The 24,773-nt window shown below is 42.9% G+C and overlaps 1 protein-coding gene across 9 annotated transcripts in view; it reads right to left on the reverse strand.

Annotated features, from left to right (window-relative positions):
• LOC110498492 (uncharacterized) overlaps positions 1 to 24,773 on the reverse strand; it is a 42,584-nt gene that overhangs the window by 7,387 nt on the left and 10,424 nt on the right. For 3 of the 9 annotated variants that reach the window (XM_036953766.2, XM_090210519.1, XM_090210517.1), the window contains 3 exons: positions 24,608 to 24,769; positions 24,125 to 24,236; positions 22,431 to 23,906 (listed from right to left, as the gene is read on the reverse strand). In XM_036953766.2, coding sequence (XP_036809661.2) covers positions 22,999 to 23,906; positions 24,125 to 24,236; positions 24,608 to 24,769 — 1,182 coding nt within the window. In that variant the 3' untranslated portion in view covers positions 22,431 to 22,998. Of the gene's footprint in view, positions 1 to 1,451; positions 1,562 to 1,778; positions 1,891 to 4,471; positions 4,619 to 8,277; positions 8,455 to 8,646; positions 8,778 to 9,160; positions 9,670 to 12,679; positions 12,842 to 15,579; positions 15,745 to 16,843; positions 16,975 to 17,333; positions 18,841 to 22,430; positions 23,920 to 24,124; positions 24,237 to 24,607; positions 24,770 to 24,773 lie in introns of those variants that run through there. The other 6 variants (XM_090210521.1, XM_036953726.2, XM_090210516.1 and 3 more) reach the window with 6 other exon arrangements.

Raw genomic sequence — 24,773 nt, forward strand, 5'->3', positions numbered from 1 at the left:
TGGATATGATGCTTTAAGCATGGCACACCTGTATTTGGGGAGTTTCTCCCATTCTTCTCTGCAGATCCTCTCAAGCTCGGTCAGGTTGGATGGGGAGCGTCGCTGCACAGCTATTTTAGATCGGGTTCAAGTCCGGGCTCTGGCTGGGCCACTCAAGGACATTCAGAGACTTGTCCCGAAGCCACTCCTGCGTTGCGTTGGCTGTGTGCTTAGGGTCGTTGTCCTGTTGGAAGGTGAACTGTCGACCCAGTCTGAGGTCCTGAGCGCTCTGGAGCAGGTTTTCATCAAGGCTCTCTCTGTACTTTGCTCTGTTCATCTTTCCCTCGATCCTGACTAGTCTCCCAGTCACTGCCGCTGAAAAACATCCCCACAGAATGATGCTGCCACCACCATGCTTCACCGTAGGGATGGTGCCAGGTTTCCTCCAGACGTGACTCTTGGCATTTAGGCCAAAGAGTTCAATCTTGGTTTCATCAGACCAGAGAATCTTGTTTCTTATGGTCAGAGTCTTTAGGTGCCTTTTTGGCAAACATTTATTCAATAAATGTTCCTTTTGTTCAATAAAGTCTCTCTTTATATCCAAAAACCTCTGTTTTGTTTGCGTGTTTTCTTCAGTAATCCACAGGCTCAAACGCAGTCACGACAGGCAGACAAAAAATCAAAATTGTATCCGTAAAGTTCATAGAAACATGTCAAACAATGTTTATATTCAATCCTCAGGTTGTTTTTAGCCTAAATAATCGCTAATATTTCAACCAGACAATAACGTCGTCAATATAAAAGGTAAACAAGAAAGGCACTCTCTCGGTCACGCGCATGAAAAAGCTCTGTGACACAGCAGGGTACACTCATTCAGACTGCTCTTACTCCCTAATATTTCAGAATACAAGCCTGAAACTGAAATTTCTAAAGACTGTTGACATCTAGTGGAAGGCATAGGAACTGCAATTTGAGTCCTAAGTCAATGGATACTGTATTGAATAGAAAACTACAACCACAACAAAAAATCCTACTTCCTGAATGGATTTTTCTCAGGTTTTCGCCTGCCAAATCAGTTCTGTTATACCCACAGACACTATTTTAACAGTTTTGGAAACTTTAGAGTGTTTTCTATCCAAATGTACCAATTATATGCATATCCTATCTTCTGGGCCTGAGTAGAAGGCAGTTTAATTTGGGCACGCTTTTCATCCAAAATTCCTACCCTAGAGAAGTTAATGGAAACAGAATGCACCTGAGCTCAATTTCGAGTCTAATAGCAAAGGGTTTGAATACTTATATAAATAAGGTATGTTTTTTATTTGTATTAAATTTACAAAGATTTCTAAAAACCTGTTTTCACTTTGGCATTATGGGGTATTGTGTGTACACTACTAGGAATATTTTGGGGGGTTGTGGCTAATAGTGTTGTTCCCCAGCCCAGAGTTGAGGACACTGTACCATCCACTGACCTCCACTATCTCGCCCTGCTCAGTGATGTGGTCCCCTGGGTCCTTGGCTGCGCCCGTCTGGGATTCCAAGATGGCTGCCCAGTCTCCCTTGTTAGGCTCCAGCCAACCACCTACAGGAAGAAGTTACAAAATAGACATTTACAAACATGGCAGAGAAAACTCTAAATATGGAGTTTGAGTCAATGTCCTGGTCAAGTACATAAATGATGTGTGTGAACATAAGTTGTATTGATTGTATTTTATAAATGAAGAAAATAATAACCAGATGCATCACTATTCCCATTGAAGATCTGTACTGTATGGAGGCTATATGTATTTCTCCCTTACCTTGCTCCCCCATCTTTAGTTGACTCAGCAGATCAATGCTCTCTGGTTCGTCTTCTATTGTCTCCACTTTGACTATCAGCAGATCAGGCTTCCCATCCTCCATGTCTACTGACTGTAAGAGGTACAGAGTGAGAGGATGTTGGATCAAGAAATCTGATATGAGAACCCTGCTATGGAGAATCTTCTGATTGAGCAATGAGGGATTGCCATGAGTACTATGCAAACATGTTAGTTGACTTGATACGATGCAAACCTGTTAGTTGATTTGATTACGTGACACTCTTTAAAGAGATGAATCAGATGAACTCGTGGATACCATTATTGTCTCTGCGTCCAATATGCAGGCAGTTAAGAGGTAATTCAGCGAACCAATGCTAACTAGCTTGCTAGCTGTACCGGAAGACTTCCAGCTAGTTAGCACTGGTTCACAAAATTACCTCTAGCTTCCCTTTTAATGGTTTGATAATTCAAAGGCATGGTACCACACTTAATACAAAATAAATCAAGACCTGGGTCCTTATTCACAAAGAGTCTTAGAGTAGGAGTGCTGATCTAGGATCTTTCCAACTAATCTTATTCATTATCATCTTAAAGGAAAAACGGATCCTAGATCAAAATACGGAACTCGAAAAAATATGAGGTCAAATCATGACATCGGTGATATTCAGGTCGGAAAGTCGGAGCTCTAGAAAGAGACCCGAGTTGGAATTCCGGGTTGGATGACCGATGATTTTCCCCAGTCAGAGCTAGTTTTTTTCCCAGAGTTCCCAATTGCTTTGGACGCACTTAAGTCGGAAGACTGAGATTTCCGAGTTCCCAGTTCCGAGTTGTTTTTAACGCGGCATGAGAGCCCACTCTATGGTTCATCCTATGGTACTACAGCCATACATTTTTTAGATGTGAATATATAAAAAAAATGATTCATGGCCAATACACAGAATTCATTTTCTGAATTGAACATCATTTCATGGAATGTGAAGTTTACGGCACATCGCATTAAAAGGAAACAAATATTTAATTACCTAAATAAATTATGTATAAAATGTAATAAATTAAATGTGTCATAGCTAATGTTCCCTCAGCTGCATGTCCAGCAGCTCCCCGAGGCTGCCAGGGCAGCTCCCCGAGACTAACCCGGACGACACTGGGCCAAATGTGCGCCGCCCTATGGGACTCCAATCACGTTCGGTTGTGATACAGCCTGGAATCGAGCCAGGGTCTGTAGTGATGCCTCTAGCACTGAGATGCAGTGACTTAGACCGCTGCGCCACTCGGGAGCCCTAATAAACTAAGTAGACAATAGGCAGAAGGTAGCATCGTTTGTGTGATTCTCTGTAATAATGGTATGGGAATAATAATGCTTTTTATTTAGTAAAGTGGTTTCTTGAAATCAAACAACATTTTCAGTCACCTCCTTGTCTGAAGGACAAGTGGATAAACAGGTTAATGTCAGGGCCTGCATGTTTTTCTCATGGAATGTTGGCTGCTACTGTAGGCTGAATGATAGAATAGCTATTAACATGTTAAAATGTTATGGGATGCATTTTCTCCATTGTTTTTGATGGTAGGCCACTCTGGTAGGTCTACATTATGATCAAATAGCCACAGTAGCCTAAATGGCCACTGTTAAACTGCACCATTAAAGAAGGTACAGCCTCAGTGTTCAGAGTACCGGCGTGCTGGAAATTGCACAGAATTTTTAATGCTCAAGCTTGCACTCAGCAGACCTGAAATTTGCTCAGTGCCCAATTTTTTTTGAGGGAACATTGGTCATAGCCCTGTTGCAAGAAACTCATATAATGGGACAAGACATGGAAGAAATGTTAAAAGATTGGGATGGAGAAATACATTTAACATCTTACTCGCAAGGGCTTATAAGGTTAATTTAGAACCTGTCAATTCAAATTGCACGCTCCCTCAAAACATCTGTGGCATTGTGTTGTGTGACAAAACGGCACATTTTAGAATGGCCTTTTATTGTCCCCAGCACAATGTGAACCTGTGTAGTGGTCATGCTGTTTAATCAGCTTCTTGATATGCCACTCAGGTGGATGGATTATATTGGCAAAGGAGAAATGCTCACTAACAGGGATGTAAACTCATTTTGTGCGTATGGAACATTTCTGGAATCATTTATTTTAGCTAATGAAAAATGGGACCAACACTTTAGATGTTTAGACATTTTATATTTTTGTTCAGTATATATAATTTTGGCTAATTTATTTCCATGTTCTTTTCTTATTGGACCCACCACTATGCCATTTCTCTCCTTTTCTATTGGTTTTCATATCAACTTTCTTTTATTGTCCAGACGCCACAATCCTAACCATATTAGCAATGGTGTTTTCCCACGAATTGCTTTTTGGCAAATGTTTAAAATGTTGTTTTCTTGGCTGCTTCATTACATGAGTTGCATGTTCTGTTAAGATGCATTACCATAAACGAAATGTGATTTATGTCGTTCTGAGCAACGTGGGTGGATATTAATGGGTTATGCACCCACGGCATATGGGTCCGGTAATTTTCTCAAATGGACGGTAAATAAATCTTCCCGGTTACATTGTCCGGTGCCACATTTCCCTAACGGAAATCCTGACGTTTGAAATAAATCATTGTTAATTAAAAAATAAAAGGCTTTGTGGATATGGACCCTGACCAAATATAATTTAGACAGTAGTTCACAGTGGGCTCACCTCAGTGAGACTGTGTGTGGTCCTGTGCTGCTCAGCTGGTTCCTCTGTGGGTTCAGGAGGTGGTGTAGTCTGGTTGTCCTCCATGACCATGGTCTCCTCAGGGTTCTCCAGGCCCTCCTCCTTCACCAGCAGTACCTCCTCATCCTCCTTGAAGAGAGAGGTGACACAGATTACACAGACATACACTCCTCAGGTAGGTACACATTGATAATAAACACAGTGTATATCCATCCCCACTACGTTTGAGTCCTACTGTAGTTACAGAATGACTTCATTGTTGTTAAACCCATCATGGTGGACATAAATATGTTGTGGGGAAATAGTCAAAAGTCACCATCAGACAAATCTGACTAAACTATAATGACGTGTACAGTAGGTGTTTGTTAGTGTGTGGGTATGTGTAGGTATATTTAGTAAGTGTATATTGGTTCTAAAACACTGTCAGGTGTATGCGAATAGGGGGAGATCGGATGTGATGTGTACTAAAGAGTCTTTAACTTGTCTCCTCCACTTCATCTATACTGATTTGAAGTGTATTTAACATGTGACGTCAAGAGATCATAGCTTTCACCTGGTCAAGTCTGAGCCCTTATTGACGTCACTTGTTTCAATCAGTGTTAAATAAGTCATTTTATGCTTGGAGACAACGGAGACATGGATTGTGTATGTGTGCTATTCAGAGGGTGAAAGTGCCTATGAACGGGGTATGGCAGTAGGTGCCAGGCGCACCAGTTTGTGTCAAGAACTGCAACGCTGCTCGGTTTGTCACTTTCCAGTTTCCCGTTTGAATCAAAAATTCAGGTGCGAACACAGATAAAACACACTTCCAACATCGAGTGTTTATCCATCCCCACTACGTTTGAGTCCTGTACTGTAGTTACACAATGACTTCATTGCTGTTAAACCCATCATGGTGGACATAAATATGTTGTGGGTAAAGATGTCAGCTATGATAAGTCAAGTCATCAGACAAACCTGACTAAACAATTTTGACATGTACAGTAGGTGTTAGTGTAGGTATATTTAGTAAGTGTATATTTGTCATCAATAGTTAACACAGTCACAATTAACCATAAAAATGAATGAAAATTAAACATTTGCTTTTTGGTCTTAATTTAAGTTAAGGCATGAGGTTAGTATTATGGTTAGATTTAAAATCAAATTAAGAGAAATTGTAGAAATAGGTGGGGTTTAGCAATAATTATGACTGACTGTTAACTAGTGATGAACCGTGTTATTGGTTTTAAAAGCAGAATAGGGTGAGATCAGATCTGATTTATATTAAAGGGAGTCTCAATGAATGTCAGAATGAAAAGTCCCATTTTTGTGTTTATTAAACAAACAAGTTAAATACAACATATGAAAACACAGGTCTCAACAAAAAAAAAAAAAACAGCATGAACTTGATTAACTGCATTCATTTTCTCATTAAAAAAAGTGTCTTGGGAAAAAAATTAAGCAGTTGAATTTAAGTAATGTAATATTCTTTAATGAACATCATATAGCCTATACAGTACAAACACAATTTGAAACAGACTTTAGGCTTACAATGCATTCAGAAAGTATTCAGACCCCTTTACTTTTTACACATTTTATTACACTACAGCCCTGTTCTAAAATGGATTCAATTGTTTTTTCCCCTCAATCTACACAATACACCATAATGACAAAACAACCCCCCCCTTTTTTTAAAAAACATTTCTGCAAACTTTATATAAAAATTCCTCATATCACATTTACATAAGTATCCAGACCCTTTACTCTGTACTTTGTTGAAGCACCTTTGGCAGTGATTACAGCCTCGGGTCTTCTTGGGTATGAAGGTACAAGCTTGGCACACCTGTATTTGGGGAGTTTCTCCCATTTCTCTCTGCAGATTCTCTCAAGCTCTGTCAGGTTGGATGGGGAGCGTCCCTGCACAGCTATTTCCTGGTCTCTCAAGAGATGTTTGATCAGATTCAATTCCGGGCTCTGGCTGGGCCACTCAAGGACATTGAGACTTGTCCCAAAGCCACTCCTGTGTTGTCTTGGCTGTGTGCTTAGGGTCATTGTTCTGTTGGAAGGTGAACCGTCACCCCAGTTCGAGGTCCTGGGCGCTCTGGAGCAGTTTTTCATCAAGGATCTCTCTGTACTTTGCTCCGTTCATCTTTCTTGATCCTGATGGCTGAAAAACATCCCCACAGAATGATGCTGCCACTACCATGGTTCCCCGTTAGGATGGCGACAGGTTTCCCCCAGACGTGACGCTTGGCATTCAGGCCAAAGAGTTCAATCTTGGTTTCATCAGACCAGAGAATCTTGTTTCTCATGGTCTGAGAGTCTTTAGGTGCCTTTTTGGCAAACTCCAAGCGGGCTGTCATGTGCCTTTTACTGAGGAGTGGCTTCCGCCTGGCCACTCTACCATAAAGGCCTGACAATACATTTGCAAAAAATTCTAAACATGTTTTCGCTTTGTCATTATGCATTATTGTGTATAGATTAGTTTTGATTTAATCCATTTTAGAATAAGTAACAAAATGTGGAAAAAGTCAAGGGGTCAGAATACTTTACAAATGCATTTTATGCCTTATTGCAATATATACTGAAATCTGTTACTCTTGTTATTCCAAATGCATCTGTGGGTCTTTTTAGCTGATAACAATAAATGCATCTTCGTCAGAAGCTATTAAATGGAATGGTTACTTTCTATGTTATTGAGTGGAATGGTTTTTCTGCTGGTGTATCCTGAGGTAGCTCCTCTCTGAGAACCTCTTCCTGCAGTGTGTACAGGCGAACGACCTCTCTCCCGTGTGGACCTTCAGGTGCATCTTCAGCTGGTGCTGACGGGAGAACCGCTTCTCACACTGGGGGCAGCTGAAGGGTTTCTCCCCTGTGTGGACCCTCTCGTGCCTCTTCAGGTCACCAGCCTGAGCAAAGTGCATTTGACACTGGGTACAGCTGAAAGGTTTCACCCCTGTATGGACCCTCTGGTGCCTCTTCAGGTTTCCAGCCACAGAAAAGTGCATATGACACTGGGTACAGCTGAAGGGTTTTACCCCTGTGTGGACCCTCTGGTGGATCTCTAGCTTTTGGGGGCAGCTGAATCCTTTGTTACAGAACATGCATAGGAACCGTTTCTCTTTACCATTGCCTGATGTGGCTCCCACTCCCTGAGCCGGGACTCTAGCCCTGTCGTTTGAGTTCAATACCTGATCGGAAAGGACATGGCTGTGTAAAGCGAAAGGTGCCATTAATGTGGACGCAGGATTGTGATCCCTGAATGTGTGTAAAGGGGAGTGGGAGGCAACATTTAGATTTGTCTCTAAGCTTCCCCTGTAATCTAAGAAATCTCTGCCCTGTGAGTGTCCGTCTCCTAGGTGACTATCTGCATTCCATATGGGAGAAGCATCACCCTCCACTTTCACAGTCACTTCATCTACCACTATAACCTCCCCTTTCTTATCTAGGCACCCTTCAGAGTATACACTACTACTGTACCGGTTCCAGTCCCCTCTGGACAGATCAGTCTGTGTCTCTAAACCCAAGGATATGTTGCCAGGGTCCATCTCTGTGGTGTAAGAACAAGACGGATCATCACCACCAGTGTCTAACGCATCACCATCTCCACGGGAATGAACTGTCTTCTGGCTCTGGTGAAATACCGGTAAATACTCTGAGCTGGGAGCAGGAGGACAGCCCAGTCTCCCCAGCCCCAGTCTCTCTGGGTCTGATCTGTGGTCAGATCCTGTGTGTAAGAGCCTTTGTGTTACAATTAATATCTCGGTGTCCATCTCTGACTTGAGGGCGGCCTTCGGCGTTCCACTGACCTCTGTGATGCTGGGTTGGGTCCAGGCCTGGGGCACGGTGGTGGTGGCAAGGTCCTTGGTGGCTACAAGGTGCTTTCCAGCCACTCCAGTCTGGATGTCTTTGCTGTGTCTTGGGTCCTCCTCTCCTACACACCTCTCCTGCTTGACCCCAGAACTTGCAGCCTCTGCATCTGCAGACTGACATAAGAAGAGGGGAGGTTATTACCAGTACATGAGTAGAATTTGATAACAATGTCGTAAGGAAGTCTCACAAGCTCCCCTATGGCAGATAAATAAGTATGTCCATGTAAGCAAGTAAATAGCTGAGGGGAGTCTTCCTGAAATAAACTGTCCACATTTTATTTTCTGACGTAATACTATTACACTAACCTCTATCACAATAACGTGCTGGGTTGAGGTTCCACTCCCCTCATCAACAGTGATTGGTTGGTCATCTCTCCATGTATTGTGTCCTGCTGGCTTCACAAAGCTCCCGTGGCCTCCAGTAAGATGTCCTTCACCTGAGAGAGCGATTGGGGGGAAAAGGTGGTTAGGTACTGTCAATGCGCAATGGTATATTGTACACTATTGACAGTTTTGACACTGTCTAGAATTGGCAAGGATGTAAGATAACACTTCGCATAACTTCTTGATATAATATTTATAGATTGAAAACAATATAATGCATGGAACATAATCAATGAGTAAATAATGGGAAATGCAGTAAATCAAGAATGGTTAGAACATGATAGTGTCTTTCTGCAAGTTAGCTAAGTAATCAGAAGTATTGCCTAATATCCAAATAATGATCAAGACCGAATTCTGGTTAACACATCTAAAGTTACACATGCGCAGATGTGAACGGGGAGACCGGCCCGCAGCCTCCACCTTCTGCAAAATGTACCGCTTGTCATTCCTCTGCACCGGTCGAGGATCTTGACACTACTGGGGCGACTGGTGAGGACGCGGTCCCGTGCCACCTTCAGTTCCAGTAGCTGTAGTTTCCTCCGCAATGACCTGTTTTCTTTCTGGCTTTGAGTTATTTCCAAACGAAACACTGCATAGTCGTCGTCTACGAGTTTACAGACTTCTGCCACGGCTGCATTCGCTAACACCTCCATGATGGAGGCTATTTGCGTGTGAAAAGCCATACAGTTAGCCATTGTTAGCAGCTAGCTAGTCAACGTCCGCGTTACCTAGATAACATCTATCAACCAAGTCCTGTTTCAAACGCGAATTAAACACTATATGGGGTAAGTAGGAGATGCTGTGGAGTTCAATGGGGCATATTGAGTTCCAGGGTGTTAATAAACGTCAAAATAACAACAAAAAACGCTAACTTGAAAATTGTTACTGTTCCCTTCCGTTTACGATTCTTCTTCAGTGGTTTTCAAATGGCGGTTGACAACCAACTTTAATGATGCATTTCCGCCACCGTCTGGAGTGTGGATCAGAGATAGGGAAGGTTTAAAGTTTAACCCTACCCAATTAAACCCTTCTCCCTAAGTAAACGAAATATATAATTCAATACAATATCACATTAAGGTTTTCTTAACAGTTCAATAAAACGTGGCTCCATAATACCATTATTCCAGAAACTGTCCCTTTCCCTTCCATATCAATGTCACTGAAATAGAATGTGTTCCACTGTCTCCATCTCCCTCTGCTTGTGATTTAACTTCCCAGTTGGATGTTTCCCTACTAATTTCAAAGTGCTGTTGAGCCTGATGAGTCTCAGCCTTGTGATTACATCTTCGTCCCTTCTCTCTGGACCTGAGGACCTCCCTGCCCCCACCTTTTCCTGGATCTTATACAGGTGTCTTTCCCTTCCTCAACTCATACCATTTTTATAACTGTTCTTATTAATCCATTGGTCTCTGCTTTACTTAAGAGAAATGATCTTATTGGTTGGTGTAATAGAACAAAGGGAGTGGTTAAATGAAAAAGGTGTGCAGTGTTTAAAAAAAATATATGATACTGCCTATTACATTACACATAAAATCTCCTATGATCAGTATCTTTCAAGCTCAGAGAAGACTTGTTTCGAAAGAAGACTGCGTTAACAAGAATAGAGTAGAAAATGAACGAGGTTACCGGCTTCTACCCCTGCCGTAGGTGTGCGCCATATAGGGACTCCTGTATTAAACTGTGCGAATTCAGTAGCTCTGCCACTGGTAAGCAATACACTATGAAGCAGTTCCTCACATGGGCCAAACCAGTAAACAGAACACGTATTATAGAACACAGGAGTGGTGTAAGGAGAAATGACCCTAAATCCCCAATAGCACGTCTTTTCTCAAAGGCCGGTCACCCAGTCTCCTCCATGTCCTTCTGTACAGAAGATAAATTGTTCACATAGGGGTGGTAATCTTGAACTGAGTGTTCTCCAGACAGAATACAGGTGGATGTTCTAAAAACTCTCCACCTATCAGGCATGAACGAAGAATCGTTATTGAAGTGTTTTCTGTAAGTTTTACTGGAGCTTGATACCCTCATCTAGTGTTTTCTTTCAAGTTCCCTACTCTATATTCTGTTTTTCTACAACCCTGTGTTATTTATTCTGAGGAAAGGTTCACATGGTATTTCTAAAAGCAATAATTTATTATGTTTCTCTGTCTGCTTATATACACAATGTATTAGTTCATGCATTCTATTGTATAAGGTACTGATTTAATGCATTTTCTTTCTTGATCATGTGACACATGCAATTATCCTTGAAATCGAAGTCAGAGGTGTGTGTGCCAATCATTTAAGTCACGAATCAAACTCATTCACCGGAGGGCCGAGTGTCTGCGGGTTTTCGCTCCTCCCTTGTACTTGATTGATGAAGTAAGGTCACTAATTAGTAAAGAACTCCCCACACCTAATTGAAAGGAAAAAACTAAAACCAACATACACTAGGCCAGAGGTACTCAGCTCTTACCCTACGAGGTCTGGAGCCTGCTGGTTTTCTGTTTAACCTGATAATTAATTGCACACACCTGATGTTCCAGGTCTAAATCAGTCTCTGATTCGAGGGGATCAATTAAAAGTGCAGTGGCACTGTCTTCAAGGTTCAGAGTTGAATTTGAGGGCACTAGGCCCTCCATGGAATGAGTTTGATGCCTCTGATTTACACTGATGATGGCTTGATGGGGAAGCGTATTGTTTTCATCTTTTCACCATATATATATATATTTTTTTGCATTTATTCCTCTTTTTCGACAGTGTCTAAGTCTACATCTCTTGCAATAATTACCCTCCTAAACCGAAGTTAAAAGGACAGTTTGTAGAGACCAGTCAGTCTGGAATATCAAGTACAGGGTTGCATTTGTTCATGTTTAATATTTCACCCCAGTCATCACAAGACCTGAAGCCTTCATGCCATTTTCTGCAAACAGCTTGAGGTCAAGGACTGTTTGTAACGATCCCATAACACAGATGATAGATAAGCTTGTGTGCTCTGGGATTTTGCATAACATAAACAGTTGAGGGGCTTGACTTGAGCATGTTTTGGTCATTATTGCGTTGATGAACACAGTGAAGTACATCAGTTTAAATACATCCAACTTTGTGTGTAACCAGGATTCCATCCAACCTTTTTATGTGAGAAAAGTACATTGGATAATAAATGTCAAAACAGGCCTGATGGAAACAGCAAATCTGGCGGTAAACTCTCCAAATGTCAACATAACAAAATAGGCTAGACAAGGACGGACCTTTTTGTGTCGTTAAAATGTATTCTGCGACAAATGGCGGTGGAACCCCAAATATTGATATAATAACCATCATATCGAAGTGAACTTGGAGGGCACGAAAAACATGATATGTTGTCTGGTATTCTCACTACGGCTCGAGAAAGCATGCAGTTTATCGAGCTGACAAGGTACAAATCTGTCACTCTGCCCCTGAACAAGGAAGTTAACCCACTGTTGTAAATAAGAATTTGTTCTTAACTGACTTGCCTAAAGGTTAAAAAAAAAATTAAATGCACAGTGAGCTTGATGCTATTTTCAATTAAATATCAAAGGTCTTATTCTGGTGAAATGACGATTGGCTGCCGTTTGAAAAATAAAAAGAATCTCACTCTTATCCATACTAATCCTACCTGCATTGTGTCTGCCAGCTGGAGCTCATGTGCCAAGACCACAGTGTGGACATTCGCAATAACCCAGCATTTTGTTGTGATAAAGCCATTAGTAGAGTTGAACAATAGAAAATAGATAGAATAGAAACCCATGTAATTTAAGACAAAATTAATCAAGGCATGATTGAGTGCTGATCGAGGACCAGGTCCCCACCTGTCAAATAAATAAACACATAGTGTTATTATTATGATCTAAAAGGCTAAACTGATCCTAGAACAGCACTCCTACTCTGAGAGGCTTTGTGGATACAGGCTCTGACCTAATACCATTCAGACAGTAGTTCACAGTGGGCTCACCTCAGTGAGACTGTGTGTGGTCCTGTGCTGTTCAGCTGGTTCCTCTGTGGGTTCAGAAGGAGGTGTCGTCTGGTTGTCCTCCATGACCATGTTCCCCTCAGGGTTCCCCAGACTCTCCTCACAACCATCCTCCTTCACCAGCAGCACCTCTGGACCCTCCTCCTGGAAGAGACATGTGATACAGACATACACTCCCTCAGGTACGTACACACAGATAATAAACACACTTTCAACATGGAGTGTTTACGCTTCCCCACTACATGAGTCCAATACTGTAGTTATAGAATAACTTCATTGTTGTTAAACCCATTATGGTGGACATAAATATGATTTATAATCTCAGATAAGCCTGACTTAACTATTTTGAGGTGTACGGTAGGTGTTTGTTAGTGTGTGGGTATGTGTAGGTATATTTAGTAAGTGTATATTGGTTGTAAAGCGTGAGATCAGATGTGATGTATTCTAAAGAGACTCTCAATGAAAGTCTAAGAATGAAAAGTCCCATTTCGTGTTTATTAAACAAACAAGTTTTAAACACACCATATGAAAACCACACATACACATGTCTCAACTACAAATCTGCATGAAGTTGATGAATATAATTTTAATTTTCTCATTAAAAGTGTCTTGGGAAAATGTGTGAACATCATATAGCCTACAAAATACAACCACAATATGTTACAGACTTTTGTAGGCTTTTTTATGCCTTATACACTGCTCAAAAAAATAAAGGGAACACTAAAATAACACATCCTAGATCTGAATGAATGAAATATTCTTTACATAGTTGAATGTGTTGACAACAAAATCACACAAAACTTATCAATGGAAATCAAATTTATCAACCCATGGAGGTCTGGATTTGGAGTCACACTCAAAATTAAAATGGAAAACCACACTACAGGCTGATCCAACTTTGATGTAATGTCCTTAATACAAGTCAAAATGAGGCTCAGTAGTGTGTGTGGCCTCCACGTTCCTGTATGACCTCCCTACAACGCCTGGGCATGCTCCTGATGAGGTGGCAGATGGTCTCCTGAGGGATCTCCTCCCAGACCTGGACTAAAGCATCCGCCAACTCCTGGACAGTCTGTGGTGCAACTGTTGGTGGATGGAGCGAGACATGATGTCCCAGATGTGCTCAATTGGATTCAGGTCTGGGGAACGGGCGGGCCAGTCCATAGCATCAATGCCTTCCTCTTGCAGGAACTGCTGACACACTCCAGCCACATGAGGTCTTGCATTAGGAGGTCTCCTGGTAGCGCCTCCATGCTCTGGACAGTACGCTGACAGACACAGCAAACCTTCTTGCCACAGCTCGCATTGATGTACCATCCTGGATGAGCTGCACTACCTGAGCCACTTGTGTGGCTTGTAGACTCCGTCTCATGCTACCACTAGAGTGAAAGCACCGCCAGCATTCAAAAGTGACCAAAACATCAGCCAGGAAGAATAGGAACTGAGAAGTGGTCTGTGGTCCCCACCTGCAGAACCACTTCTTTATTGGGGGTGTCTTGCTAATTGCCTATAATTTCCACCTGTTGTCTATTCAATTTGCACAACAGCATATGAAATTTATTGTCAATCAATGTTGCTTCCTAAGTGGACAGTTTGATTTCACAGAAGTGTGACTGACTTGGAGTTACATTGTGTTGTTTTAGTGTTCCCTTTATTTTTTTGAGCAGTGTATGTCACACAATGACTGGATGCAAAATTGTACCCAGGAATATTCAACACTGAAATCTGTTACTCTCTTTATTCCAAATGTATCTGTGGATCTTTTCTGCTGACAACAATGACCATTCATCTTAGTCTTTAATGCAGGGTTTGATCTAAATGTCAGAAGCTATCGAGTGGAATGGTTACTTTCTATGTTATAGAGTTGAATGGTGTTTTTGCTGGTGCATCCTGAGGTAGGTCCTCTCTGAGAACCTCTTCCCACAGTGTGTACAGGCAAATGGCTTCTCTCCCGTGTGGACCTTCAAGTGCATCTTCAGCTGGTCCTGACGGGAGAACCTCTTCTCACACTGGGGGCAGCTGTAGGGTTTCTCCCCTGTGTGGACCCTCTCGTGCCTCTTCAGGTCACCAGCCTGGGTGAAGCGCATGTGACACTGGGTACATTTGAAGGGTTTTACCCCTGTGTGGAACCGCTGGTGCCTCTTCAGGTTGCCAGCATGGGCAAAGCGCATATGACACTGGGTACAGCTGAAGGGTTTCACCCCTGTGTGGACCCTCTGGTGGATCTCCACCTTCTGTGGGCAGCTGAAGCCTTTGTTACAGAACATGCAAAAGAACTGCTTCTCTTTACCGCCTGTTGTTGCTCCCTCTCCCCACACCTTGGCCGTTTGGTTGTTTGAGTTCAATACCTGATCTAAAAGGATGCAGCCTTGTGAATCGGAAGGCCCCATCGACATGGACACCGGGTGTAAAGGGGAGTGGGTCGAGACATTTAAATTTGTCTCCAAGCTGTCCCTGTAGTCTAAGAAGTCACTGGAGCTGCCATGCGAGTGTCCTTCTCCGAAGTGAGTCTCGTCTGCATTCCATGTCACAGGAACATCGCCCTCCACTTTCACAGTCATCTCATCTACGACCAGACCCTCCCCTTTCTTATCTAGGCACCGTCCAGAGTATACACTACTACTGTACTGGTTCCAGTTCCCTCTCATTGGATTAGTCTGTGTATCTAAGCCCACAGGCATGTCACCAGTTATCATCTCTGTTGTGTATGAACAGGACGGATCATTGCCAGTCTGTAACGTGTCACCTGAGTCCTGATGGGACAGAACCGTCCTCGGGTTACCGTACTGGAAATATTCTGAGTGGGGAGCAGGACAGCCCAGCCCCGTTAAAGTCTTGGTGTCTGTCTCTGACTTGAGGACGGCGTTTGGCGTTCCACTGACCTCCGTGATGCTGCGTCGGGTCATGGGTAGCACTGTGGCAGTGGTGGGGTCCTCTGCGGCTACAGGGGGAGCTCCTGTCTGGATGTTACGGCTGTGCCATGGTTCCTCCTCTCCTTCAGTCTTCTCCTGCTTGACCTCAGGACCTGCAGCCTCTGCATCTGCAGACTGACACAAGAAGAGTGGAGGTTATTAACGGTACATTAGTGGAATTGGATAACAATGTTGTAGGGAAGTCTTTTTTTTTTTAAACCAAGTTTGTATATGTTTTGTCTTTTTTTTTGGAGGGGGGGGGGTACAATATTAATGTCAATTTACACAGTTCATACAGCATCCGTAGGCTGCCAAAGAAAAACATACAGAGAAATTATCATATTGATCACACAGTATTGTGTAAATAATAAAATTGGTGTAAAGAGAGAAACATAAAGAGGTGGTCCTGCACCACCAACTCCCCCATCCCATTTAGACGTCTTCACGGGTCCAAAGAGGTTGACGTGCACTGTCTATGGGACCTTATATAGACAGGTGTGTGTCTTTCCAGATTGTTTTTTTTTTTACCTTTATTTAACTAGGCAAGTCAGTTAAGAACAAATTCTTATTTTCAATGACGGCCTAGGAACAGTGGGTTAACTGCCTGTTCAGGGGCAGAACGACAGATTTGTACCTTGTCAGCTCGGGGATTTGAACTTGCAACCTTCCGGTTACTAGCCGAACGCTCTAACCACTAGGCTACCCTGTCCAATCAATTGAATATACCACAGGTGGACTCTAATTAAATTGTAGAAACATCTTAAGGATGATCAATGGAAACAGGATGCACCTGATCTCAATTTTGAGTGTCATAGCAAAGGGTCTGAATACTTATGTAAATAAGGTATTTATTTAAGGTGGTAGATTAGCTTTAATGTTGCAGATAGATTGTGGCTTCCATTAATGTAATTGTCTGCATCATTTCCAATCCACCATATAAATATATATCATTTTATTTTTTTGTGTTTTCCTTTATTTTTTGCAGCAGCAGCACTGCCTGACAGCAGTAATAATCTCTTATTGATTGAGAGATTCAAGGAGCTATCATCGTTAAGTAACATAGTAGATGCAACACATTCAATATTTACATTCATGCACTTCGAAATGAACTTTGTCCTAGAAGCATTTAACTACAGGGCATTCCCACATCATATGAAGGATGAGGGGAGCCTTTCTGAAATAAACAGGCCACATTTAAAGTAACTAATGTTTTATGCAACACTATTGCACTAACCTCCATCACGATAACGTGCTGGGATGAGGTTCCATTCCCCTCATCAACAGTGATTGGTTGGTCATCTCTCCATATATTGTGTCCCGTTGGCTTCACAAAGCTCCTGTGTCCTCCAGTGAGATGTCCTTCGCCTGAGAGAGTGATTGGGGGGAAAGAGGTGGTTAGGTTAGCTACTGTCAATGTTCAACACTATATTGTACACCATTGACACGGTCTAGAATTGGCAAGGGTGTAAGGTAACACTTCTCATCACTTCATACAATTTATTGATTGACTGAATTATGTTCTATGCATCTAATTGTTTTCATTGAGCTAATAATAGGAAATGCAGTAAATTAAGAATCTGGTTAAAATATGATATTATGTCTTTGTGCAAGATAGTATGCAATAATTGCCCTGATTACTAAGCTATCGAAAAACTGTCCAAGGCTCAATTCGGGTGACAGGCACTGAGCTATGCCGCGCAGCCTCCGCCTTCTGCAAAATGTACCTCTTGTCATTCCTCTGTATCGGTCGAGGATCTTGACACTACTGGAAATGGCGAGGACGCGCTCCCGCAATGTCCTCTCTGCGCGCTCCCGTGACACCTTCAATTCTAGTAGCTGTAGTTTCCTCCGCAATGCCCTGTTTTCTTTCTGGCTTTGAGTTATTTCCAAACGAAACACTGCATAGTCGTCGTCTACGACTTTACAGATCTCTGCCACGGCTGCATTCGCTAGCACCTCCATGATGGAGGCTATTTGAGTGTGAAAAACCATACTGTTCACGTTAGCCATTTTTAGCTAGTTAGCAGCTAGCTAGCTAGCTGTCAACCAAATCCTGTCTCCAACGTGATTTAAACTACCCTAGGTACGTATGTGATGTTGTGCAAGTAAATTAGTCATATTTTAAGTTCCAGTGTGTTAATAAACGTCTAAATAACAACAATAAAAACGCGAACGGGGAAATCGTTCTTGGTCACTGTTCACTTCCGTTTACACTGAATAGAAAGGATCTCATTGGTTGGCGTCATACTGTATCTCAAAGGGTTTTGTTAAACGGAAAAGGAATGCGCGTTGTTGTTTGAAACACGGTAATGCTTATTACATTATATTACACATAACATATCCTATGATCATTCTCTCAAGCTGAGAGCAGACTTGTTTAGAAAGAACAGTAGCCGTGTCCGAATACCCGTAGTAGTATGCGAAAAAAATAAGTTTTATAAGTATGTGAAATTTCGAAAATATGCCGCCTTCATATTCCAGTCGGAACTAGAAACTCCGAAATTTCCGATCTGTAGATTCGTTGAACGCCTGTACATCCGACTAAAATGTAAACGCAGCATTGGTACACTGAAAGTTTCAACTAATATGCGTGATTGTGTTGACTCCCGCCATTCGTTCATTTTGGTACAGGCGTCATTTTATCTGCTCTTGTCAAACACGTGAGTCAAAAATATGAGTTTAATATACTATATCAAACGCTGAAATTAGTATGCAGTTTAAGTATGTAATACTAGTATGGGTATTCTTACAAGGCCACTGTGTTAATATTAATAGAGTAGAGAAGAATAGAATGACTGACTTCATTCCATTTACACTGAACAAAAAATATAAACGCAACATGTAAAATGTTGGTCCCATGTTTCATGAGCTGAAATAAAATATCCCAGAAATGTTCCATATGCACATATAAAATATCCACTAACATCCATGTTAGGAGCATGTTGCCTTTTCCAAGATAATCCATCCACCTGACAGGTGTGGCATATCAAGAAGTTGATTAAACAGCATGATCATTACACAGGTGCACCTTGTGCTGGAGACAAAAGACCAATCTAAAATGTGCAGTGTTGTCACACAACACAATGCCACAGATGTCTCAAGTTTTGAAGGAGCATACAATTGGCATGCTGCCTGCAGGAAGGTCCACCAGAGCTGTTGCCAGAGAATTTAATGTTAATTTCTCTATCATAAGGTTCCTCCAACTGAGTTTTAGAGAATTTGGCAGTACGTCCAACCAGCATCACAACCGCAGTGTAACAACGCCAGCCCATGTGTAACCACTCCATCCCAGGACCTCCACTCCTGGCTTCTTCACCTGTGGGATCGTCTGAGACCAGCAACCCGGACAGCTGATGAAACTGAGGAGTATTTATATCGGTATTAAAGCCCTTTTGTGGGGGAAAAAATAATTCTGATTGGGTGGGCCTTGTTCCCAAGTGGTTGGGCCTATGCCCTCCCAGGCCCACCCATGGCTGTGCCCCTTTCCAGTCATGTGAAATCCATAGATTAGGGCCTAATTCATTGATTTAAATTGACTGACTGACTTATATGAACTGTAACTCAGTCAAATCTATGAAATTGTTGCTTGTTGTGCTTATATTTTTGTTCAGTGTAGTTGAGGTAATATGAACATATAGGTAGGGGTAAAAGTGACTAGGCAATCAGGATAGATAATAAACAGAGTAGCAGCAATGTGTGTGAGCATATGGAGTGTTTGTGTAAGTGTATGTGGGTAGCGTCCAGCGAGTGTGCATAGTCAGTGTAAGAGTCGGTGCAATAAATGGTCAATGCAATAGTCTGGGTAGCCATTTGATTAGCTATTTAGCAGTCTTATGATTTGGGGGTAGAAGATGTTCAGGTGCCTTTTGGTCCCAGAATTGACGCTCCAGTACCGCTTGCTGTGTGATAGCAGAGGAACAGTCTGTGACAATTTTCCGGCGCTTCCTCTGACACCGCCTGTTATAGAGGTCCTGGATGGCAGGGAGCTCGGCACCAGTGATGTACTGGGCCATCTACACCACCCTCTATAGTGCCTTGCGATCGAGGGTGGTGCAGTTGCCATACCAAGCGTTGATGCAGCCGGTCAAAACGCTCTCAATGGTGCAGCTGTATAATTTTTTTAGGATCTGAAGGGCCATGCCAAATCTTTTTAACCTCCCGACGGGGTAGAGGCACTGTCGCACCTTCTTCATGACTGTGCTAGTGTGAGAAGACCATGTTAAGTCCTTGGTGATGTCGACACAGAGGAACTTGAAGCTCTCGACATGCTCCACTAAAGCCCTGTGGATTGGGCATTCTCACCTCTCCTTCTCCTGTAGTCCATGATCCTTTGTTGAGGGAGATGTTGTTGTCCTGGCACCACACTGCCAGGTCCTCCTCCCTGTAGGCTGTCTCATTGTCATTGGTGATCAAGCCTACCACCGTCATGTCATCAGCAAACTTGATGATGGCATTGGAGTCGTGCTTGGCCACAGTCATGGGTGAACAGGGAGTACAGGACGGGACTAAGCCCACACCCTTGAGCGGCCCTGTGTTGAGGGTCAGCGTAGCAGATGTTACCTACCCTTACCACCTGGGGGGCGGCCCGTCAAAGTGCAGGATCCAATTGCACAGGGAGGTGTTCAGTATCAGCAGTTCCTCATCAACTACCGTTCATTAACACAAATTATAAAGAAGAGCATTTAAAGGTTTATATGATCAAATCAAAGTTTATTGGTGGCGTACACAGTTTATTGGATGTTAGTTACTAGCTAAATGCTTGTTACCAGCTCCTAACAGTGCAGTACAATGTCAAACAATGAAAAATTCAAATGAAGAAATAACAGAACGAATCAATCCAAATAACACTATCAATAATCCAAATAGCCATCGGTGGTGCGTATATACACAGGATGAATGATATGTACAGCAGTAGATGTATTAAAATGAGCTATTTCGAGAATACTGTATATACAGTGGGGCAAAAAAGTATTTAGTCAGCCACCAATTGTGCAAGTTCTCCCACTTAAAAAGATGAGAGAGGCCTGTAATTTTCATCATGGGTACACTTCAACTATGACAGACAAAATGAGAAGAAAAAATCCAGGAAATCACATTGTAGGAATTTTTTATGAATTTATTTGCAAATTATGGTGGAAAATAAGTATTTGGTCACCTACAAACAAGCAAGATTTCTGGCTCTCACAGATCTGTAACTTCTTCTTCAAAAGACCTGAGACTGGGATGGAGATTTGTCTTCCAACAAGACAATGATCCAAAACATAAAGCAAAATCTACAATGGAATGGTTCAAAAATAAACATATCCAGGTGTTAGAATGGCCAAGTCAAAGTCCAGACCTGAATCCAATCGAGAATCTGTGGAAAGAACTGAAAACTGCTGTTCACAAATGCTCTCCATCCAACCTCACTGAGCTCGAGCTGTTTTGCAAGGAGGAATGGGAAAAAATGTCAGTCTCTCGATGTGCAAAACTGATAGAGACATACCCCAAGCGACTTAGAGCTGTAATCGCAGCAAAAGGTGGCAAAAAGTTACTGTACCAGGCGGTGATGTAGCCCAACAGAAAGCGCTTAATGATGCATCTGTAGAAGTTTGTGAGTGTCGTAAGGGCAATGCCGAACTTCTTCACCATGGTGCTGATGTGATGTGACCATATCAGGTCCTCGGTGATGTGCACACAGAGGAACTTGAACCTTTTGACCCTCAACACTGTGGCCCAGTCTATGTGGAGGGGAGTGTGCTCTCCCTTCTGTCTCCTGTACTCCACAATCAGCTCCTTGGTTTTGTTGACTTTGAGAGGTTATTGTCCTGACACCACTCCGCCAAGGCTCCAACCTCCTCACTGTAAGCTGTCTCGTCATTGTTGGTAATCAGGCCTACCGCTGTCATGTCGTCAGCAAACTTGATTGTGTTGGAGTCGTGGGTGAACAGGGAGTACAGGAAGGGAATGAGCACACACCCCTGGGGGGCCCCCTGTATTAAACGTCAGCATGGCAAAGGTGCTGTTGCCTATCCTCAACAACTGGGGTCAGCCTTTTAGGAAGTCCAGGACCCAGTTGCACAAGGATGAGTTCCAAGGTAACGAGCTTTGAGGGCACTATGGTGTTGAAAGCTAAGCTATAGTCGGTATTCCTCTTGTTCAGGTGGGATAGTGTGTTCTTTTCTAGTGTGAATGTGATTGCGTCGTCTGTGGATCTGTTGGGACGCTAAGATGGAGGTGATGTGACCCTTGACTAGCCTCTCTAAGCACTTCCTGGTGACAGGAGTGAGTGCTATGGGGCAATATTGACATTTAGTTCAGTTACCTTAGATTGCTTGGGTACAGGAACAATGGTGGACTTGAAGCATTTGGGGATGGCAGACTAGGATAGAGAGATTGAATATGTCAGTAAAAACTCCAGCCGGCTGGTCTGCGCACGCCTTGGGATGCCGTCCGGGCTGGCAGCCATTTAAGAGTTAACAGTCCCTGCCACATGCTTCTTTGTGTCTGAGCCGTTGAATTGCAACTCCACTTTGTCCCTGTACTGACTTTCTGCTTCTTTGGTTGCCTTACGGAGTTTGTAGCTGGTCTGTTTGTACTCCATGTTCCGGGTCACCTTAACGTGGTTGAATGCTGTGGTTCCAAAGTTTTGCGCAAATACAGCCATCTATCCCTGGTTTTTGGTTGGGGTATGTTAGAAACGCTTTGCTGTACACACAGAAACATGACATTATAAAATGTTAACTACGGTCAAGCCTCTCTCTAACACTGTGATTCAAGTATCTAACAATATGGATCTATTGGAGTCTTTGCAATGATACAAAAATAACCAAGTCAATCAGCACAGTCAATTTTGTATTTAATTTCAACAAAATGGTCATACACTCACATAACATGAAGTACAGTACTTATATTGCACAAAAGGATACTTTTCACTAACACTTTACCTTTAATGTAAATCTGGTACCTCACTTTAATAAAATACATGTTTAAATACTTTGGAAAAGGTTCAACATTACACACATCTTCACTATTATGTCAAGTAAATGTGAATTAAGGCACTCATTATCTCACTATAAAATACCAGTATCAACCTAAAGTGACAAGCAGTTAGGGTTGGACCCATCAATTAAGCATTTTTACAGACACCATCACACCAACCATCACCATATCATCTACTCTGCCTCATCATACTCATTCTTTCCTCAGTTCACCTCATCCAGTTGCCTACTACACCCAAAACCAACAGAACTACAAACAAACTAGTACTACTACATGTCACTAGACTCTATACATGGGCCGTGTGCATTTTCTGCTGGTGTATTCTGCGGTTGCGCCTCTCTGAGAACCTCTTCCCGTAGTGTGTGCAGGCGAACGGTCTCTCTCCCGTGTGGACCTTCAGGTTCGTCTTCAGCTGGTGCTGGTGGGAGAACTGCTTCCCAAACTGGGGAAGCTGTTGGATTTCTCTCCTGTGTGGACCCTCTGGTGCCTTTTCAGGTTGAATGAGTGGGAGAAACTGGCCTGGCACAGGTGGCAGCCGAACGGTTTCTCCCCTGTGTGCATTCTCTGGTGTCTCTTCAGGTTGGAAGAGTCCGAAAAACTAGCCTGGCACAGGTGGCAGCTGAATGGTTTCTCCCCCGTGTGCATCCTCTGGTGGAGCTCCACTTGTTTGGGGAAACTGAAGGCTTTCCCACAGAACGAGCACGGGAAGCGCTTCTCTTTGGCCCTGCCACCTTTACTGATTACGTCTCTACTACTGTCATTTGTCAGTGGGCTTGTTGAGGCATTGTCAGAGTTCTGGTTTAACATTAGGAAATTGTGAGGAGGATGAAGGCCAGGGAGTGTCTGTGTTGTCTCAGGGTCCATGTTCCAGTTGATAGATCCTATAGAAGGCAGGCTGAAGGCAGCACCTGTTAGGGGGTTAACCTGAGGCCCCATCAGTCTCTCTGAATCACAACTATAGGAGCAGGATGGAGCATCACTAGCCAAGTCTATGTCTGTTCTCTCCCGTCGCATACGGACACCTCCCCATCCCTGCAGACCAAATCTACGCCTCGCCCTGGTCTCAGCCAGTCTGTTGTCATGGAGACTAACTTTGTTTGTTGTTTTATGTTCGACAGTCTGTTTCTGGTTGTGGTTAACAGCGTTGTTCCCCAGCCCAGAGTTGAAGATGCTGTCCCATCCACTGACCTCCACTATGTTGCCTCTAGTCCTGTCCTGCTCAGTGATATCATCCCCTGGGCCTTTGGCTGCACCGGTCTGGGTCTGGAAATCTAAGATGGATGCCCAGTCTCCTCTGTTAGCCTCCAGCCAACCACCTGCAAAAAAAGACTACAAACATGGCAGTGAAAAAACTCCATATCTAGAGTTGAGTCAATTACCTGGTGAAGTTCATACATTATAATGTGTGTGTTTCGGTAACTAAACATAAGTTATATTGATTTTATGAATGAAGAAATTAAATAATAGCCAGGTGCATCACTATTCCCATTGAAGATCTATTACTGTATGTAGGCTATATGTATTTCTCCCTTACCTTGCTCCCCCATCTTTAGTCCACTGAGCAGAGCAATGCTCTCTGATCCGTCTTCTATTGTCTCCTCTTTGACCAGCAGCAGATCAGGCTTCCCATCCTCCATGTCTACTGGCTGTAAGAGATACAGAGTGAGAGGATGTTGGATCCAGAAATCTGATATGAGCACCCTGCTATGGAGCATCTTCTGATTGGGCAATGAGGGATAGCTATGAGTACTATGCAAACGCATTAGTCAATTTGATTACTTGACACTCTTTAATGGTTTGATCATTCAAAAGGCATGGTCCCACACTTAAGACAACGAATCAAGACCTGGGCCTGTATCCACAAAGCCTCTCAGAGTAGGAGTGCTGATCTAGGATCAGTTTTGCCTTTTAGATCATAATGAATAAAATTATATTAGATCAGCAGTCCTACTCTGAGAGGCTTTGTGGATACGGACCCTGACCTAATACCATTCAGACAGTAGTTCAGTGAGCTCACCTCAGTGAGACTGTGTGTGGTCCTGTGCTGCTCAGCTGGTTGCTCTGTGGGTTCAAGAGGTGTAGTCTGGTTGTCCTCCGTGATCATGGGACCCTCAGGGTTCCCCAGACCCTCCTCACACCCCTCCTCCTTCACCAGCAGCACGTCTGGACCCTCCTCCTCCTGG

Source organism: Oncorhynchus mykiss, chromosome 19 (genome assembly GCF_057628025.1).
Source record: "Oncorhynchus mykiss isolate SJ-2025 chromosome 19, ASM5762802v1, whole genome shotgun sequence".
NCBI classification, from domain to species: domain Eukaryota; kingdom Metazoa; phylum Chordata; class Actinopteri; order Salmoniformes; family Salmonidae; genus Oncorhynchus; species Oncorhynchus mykiss.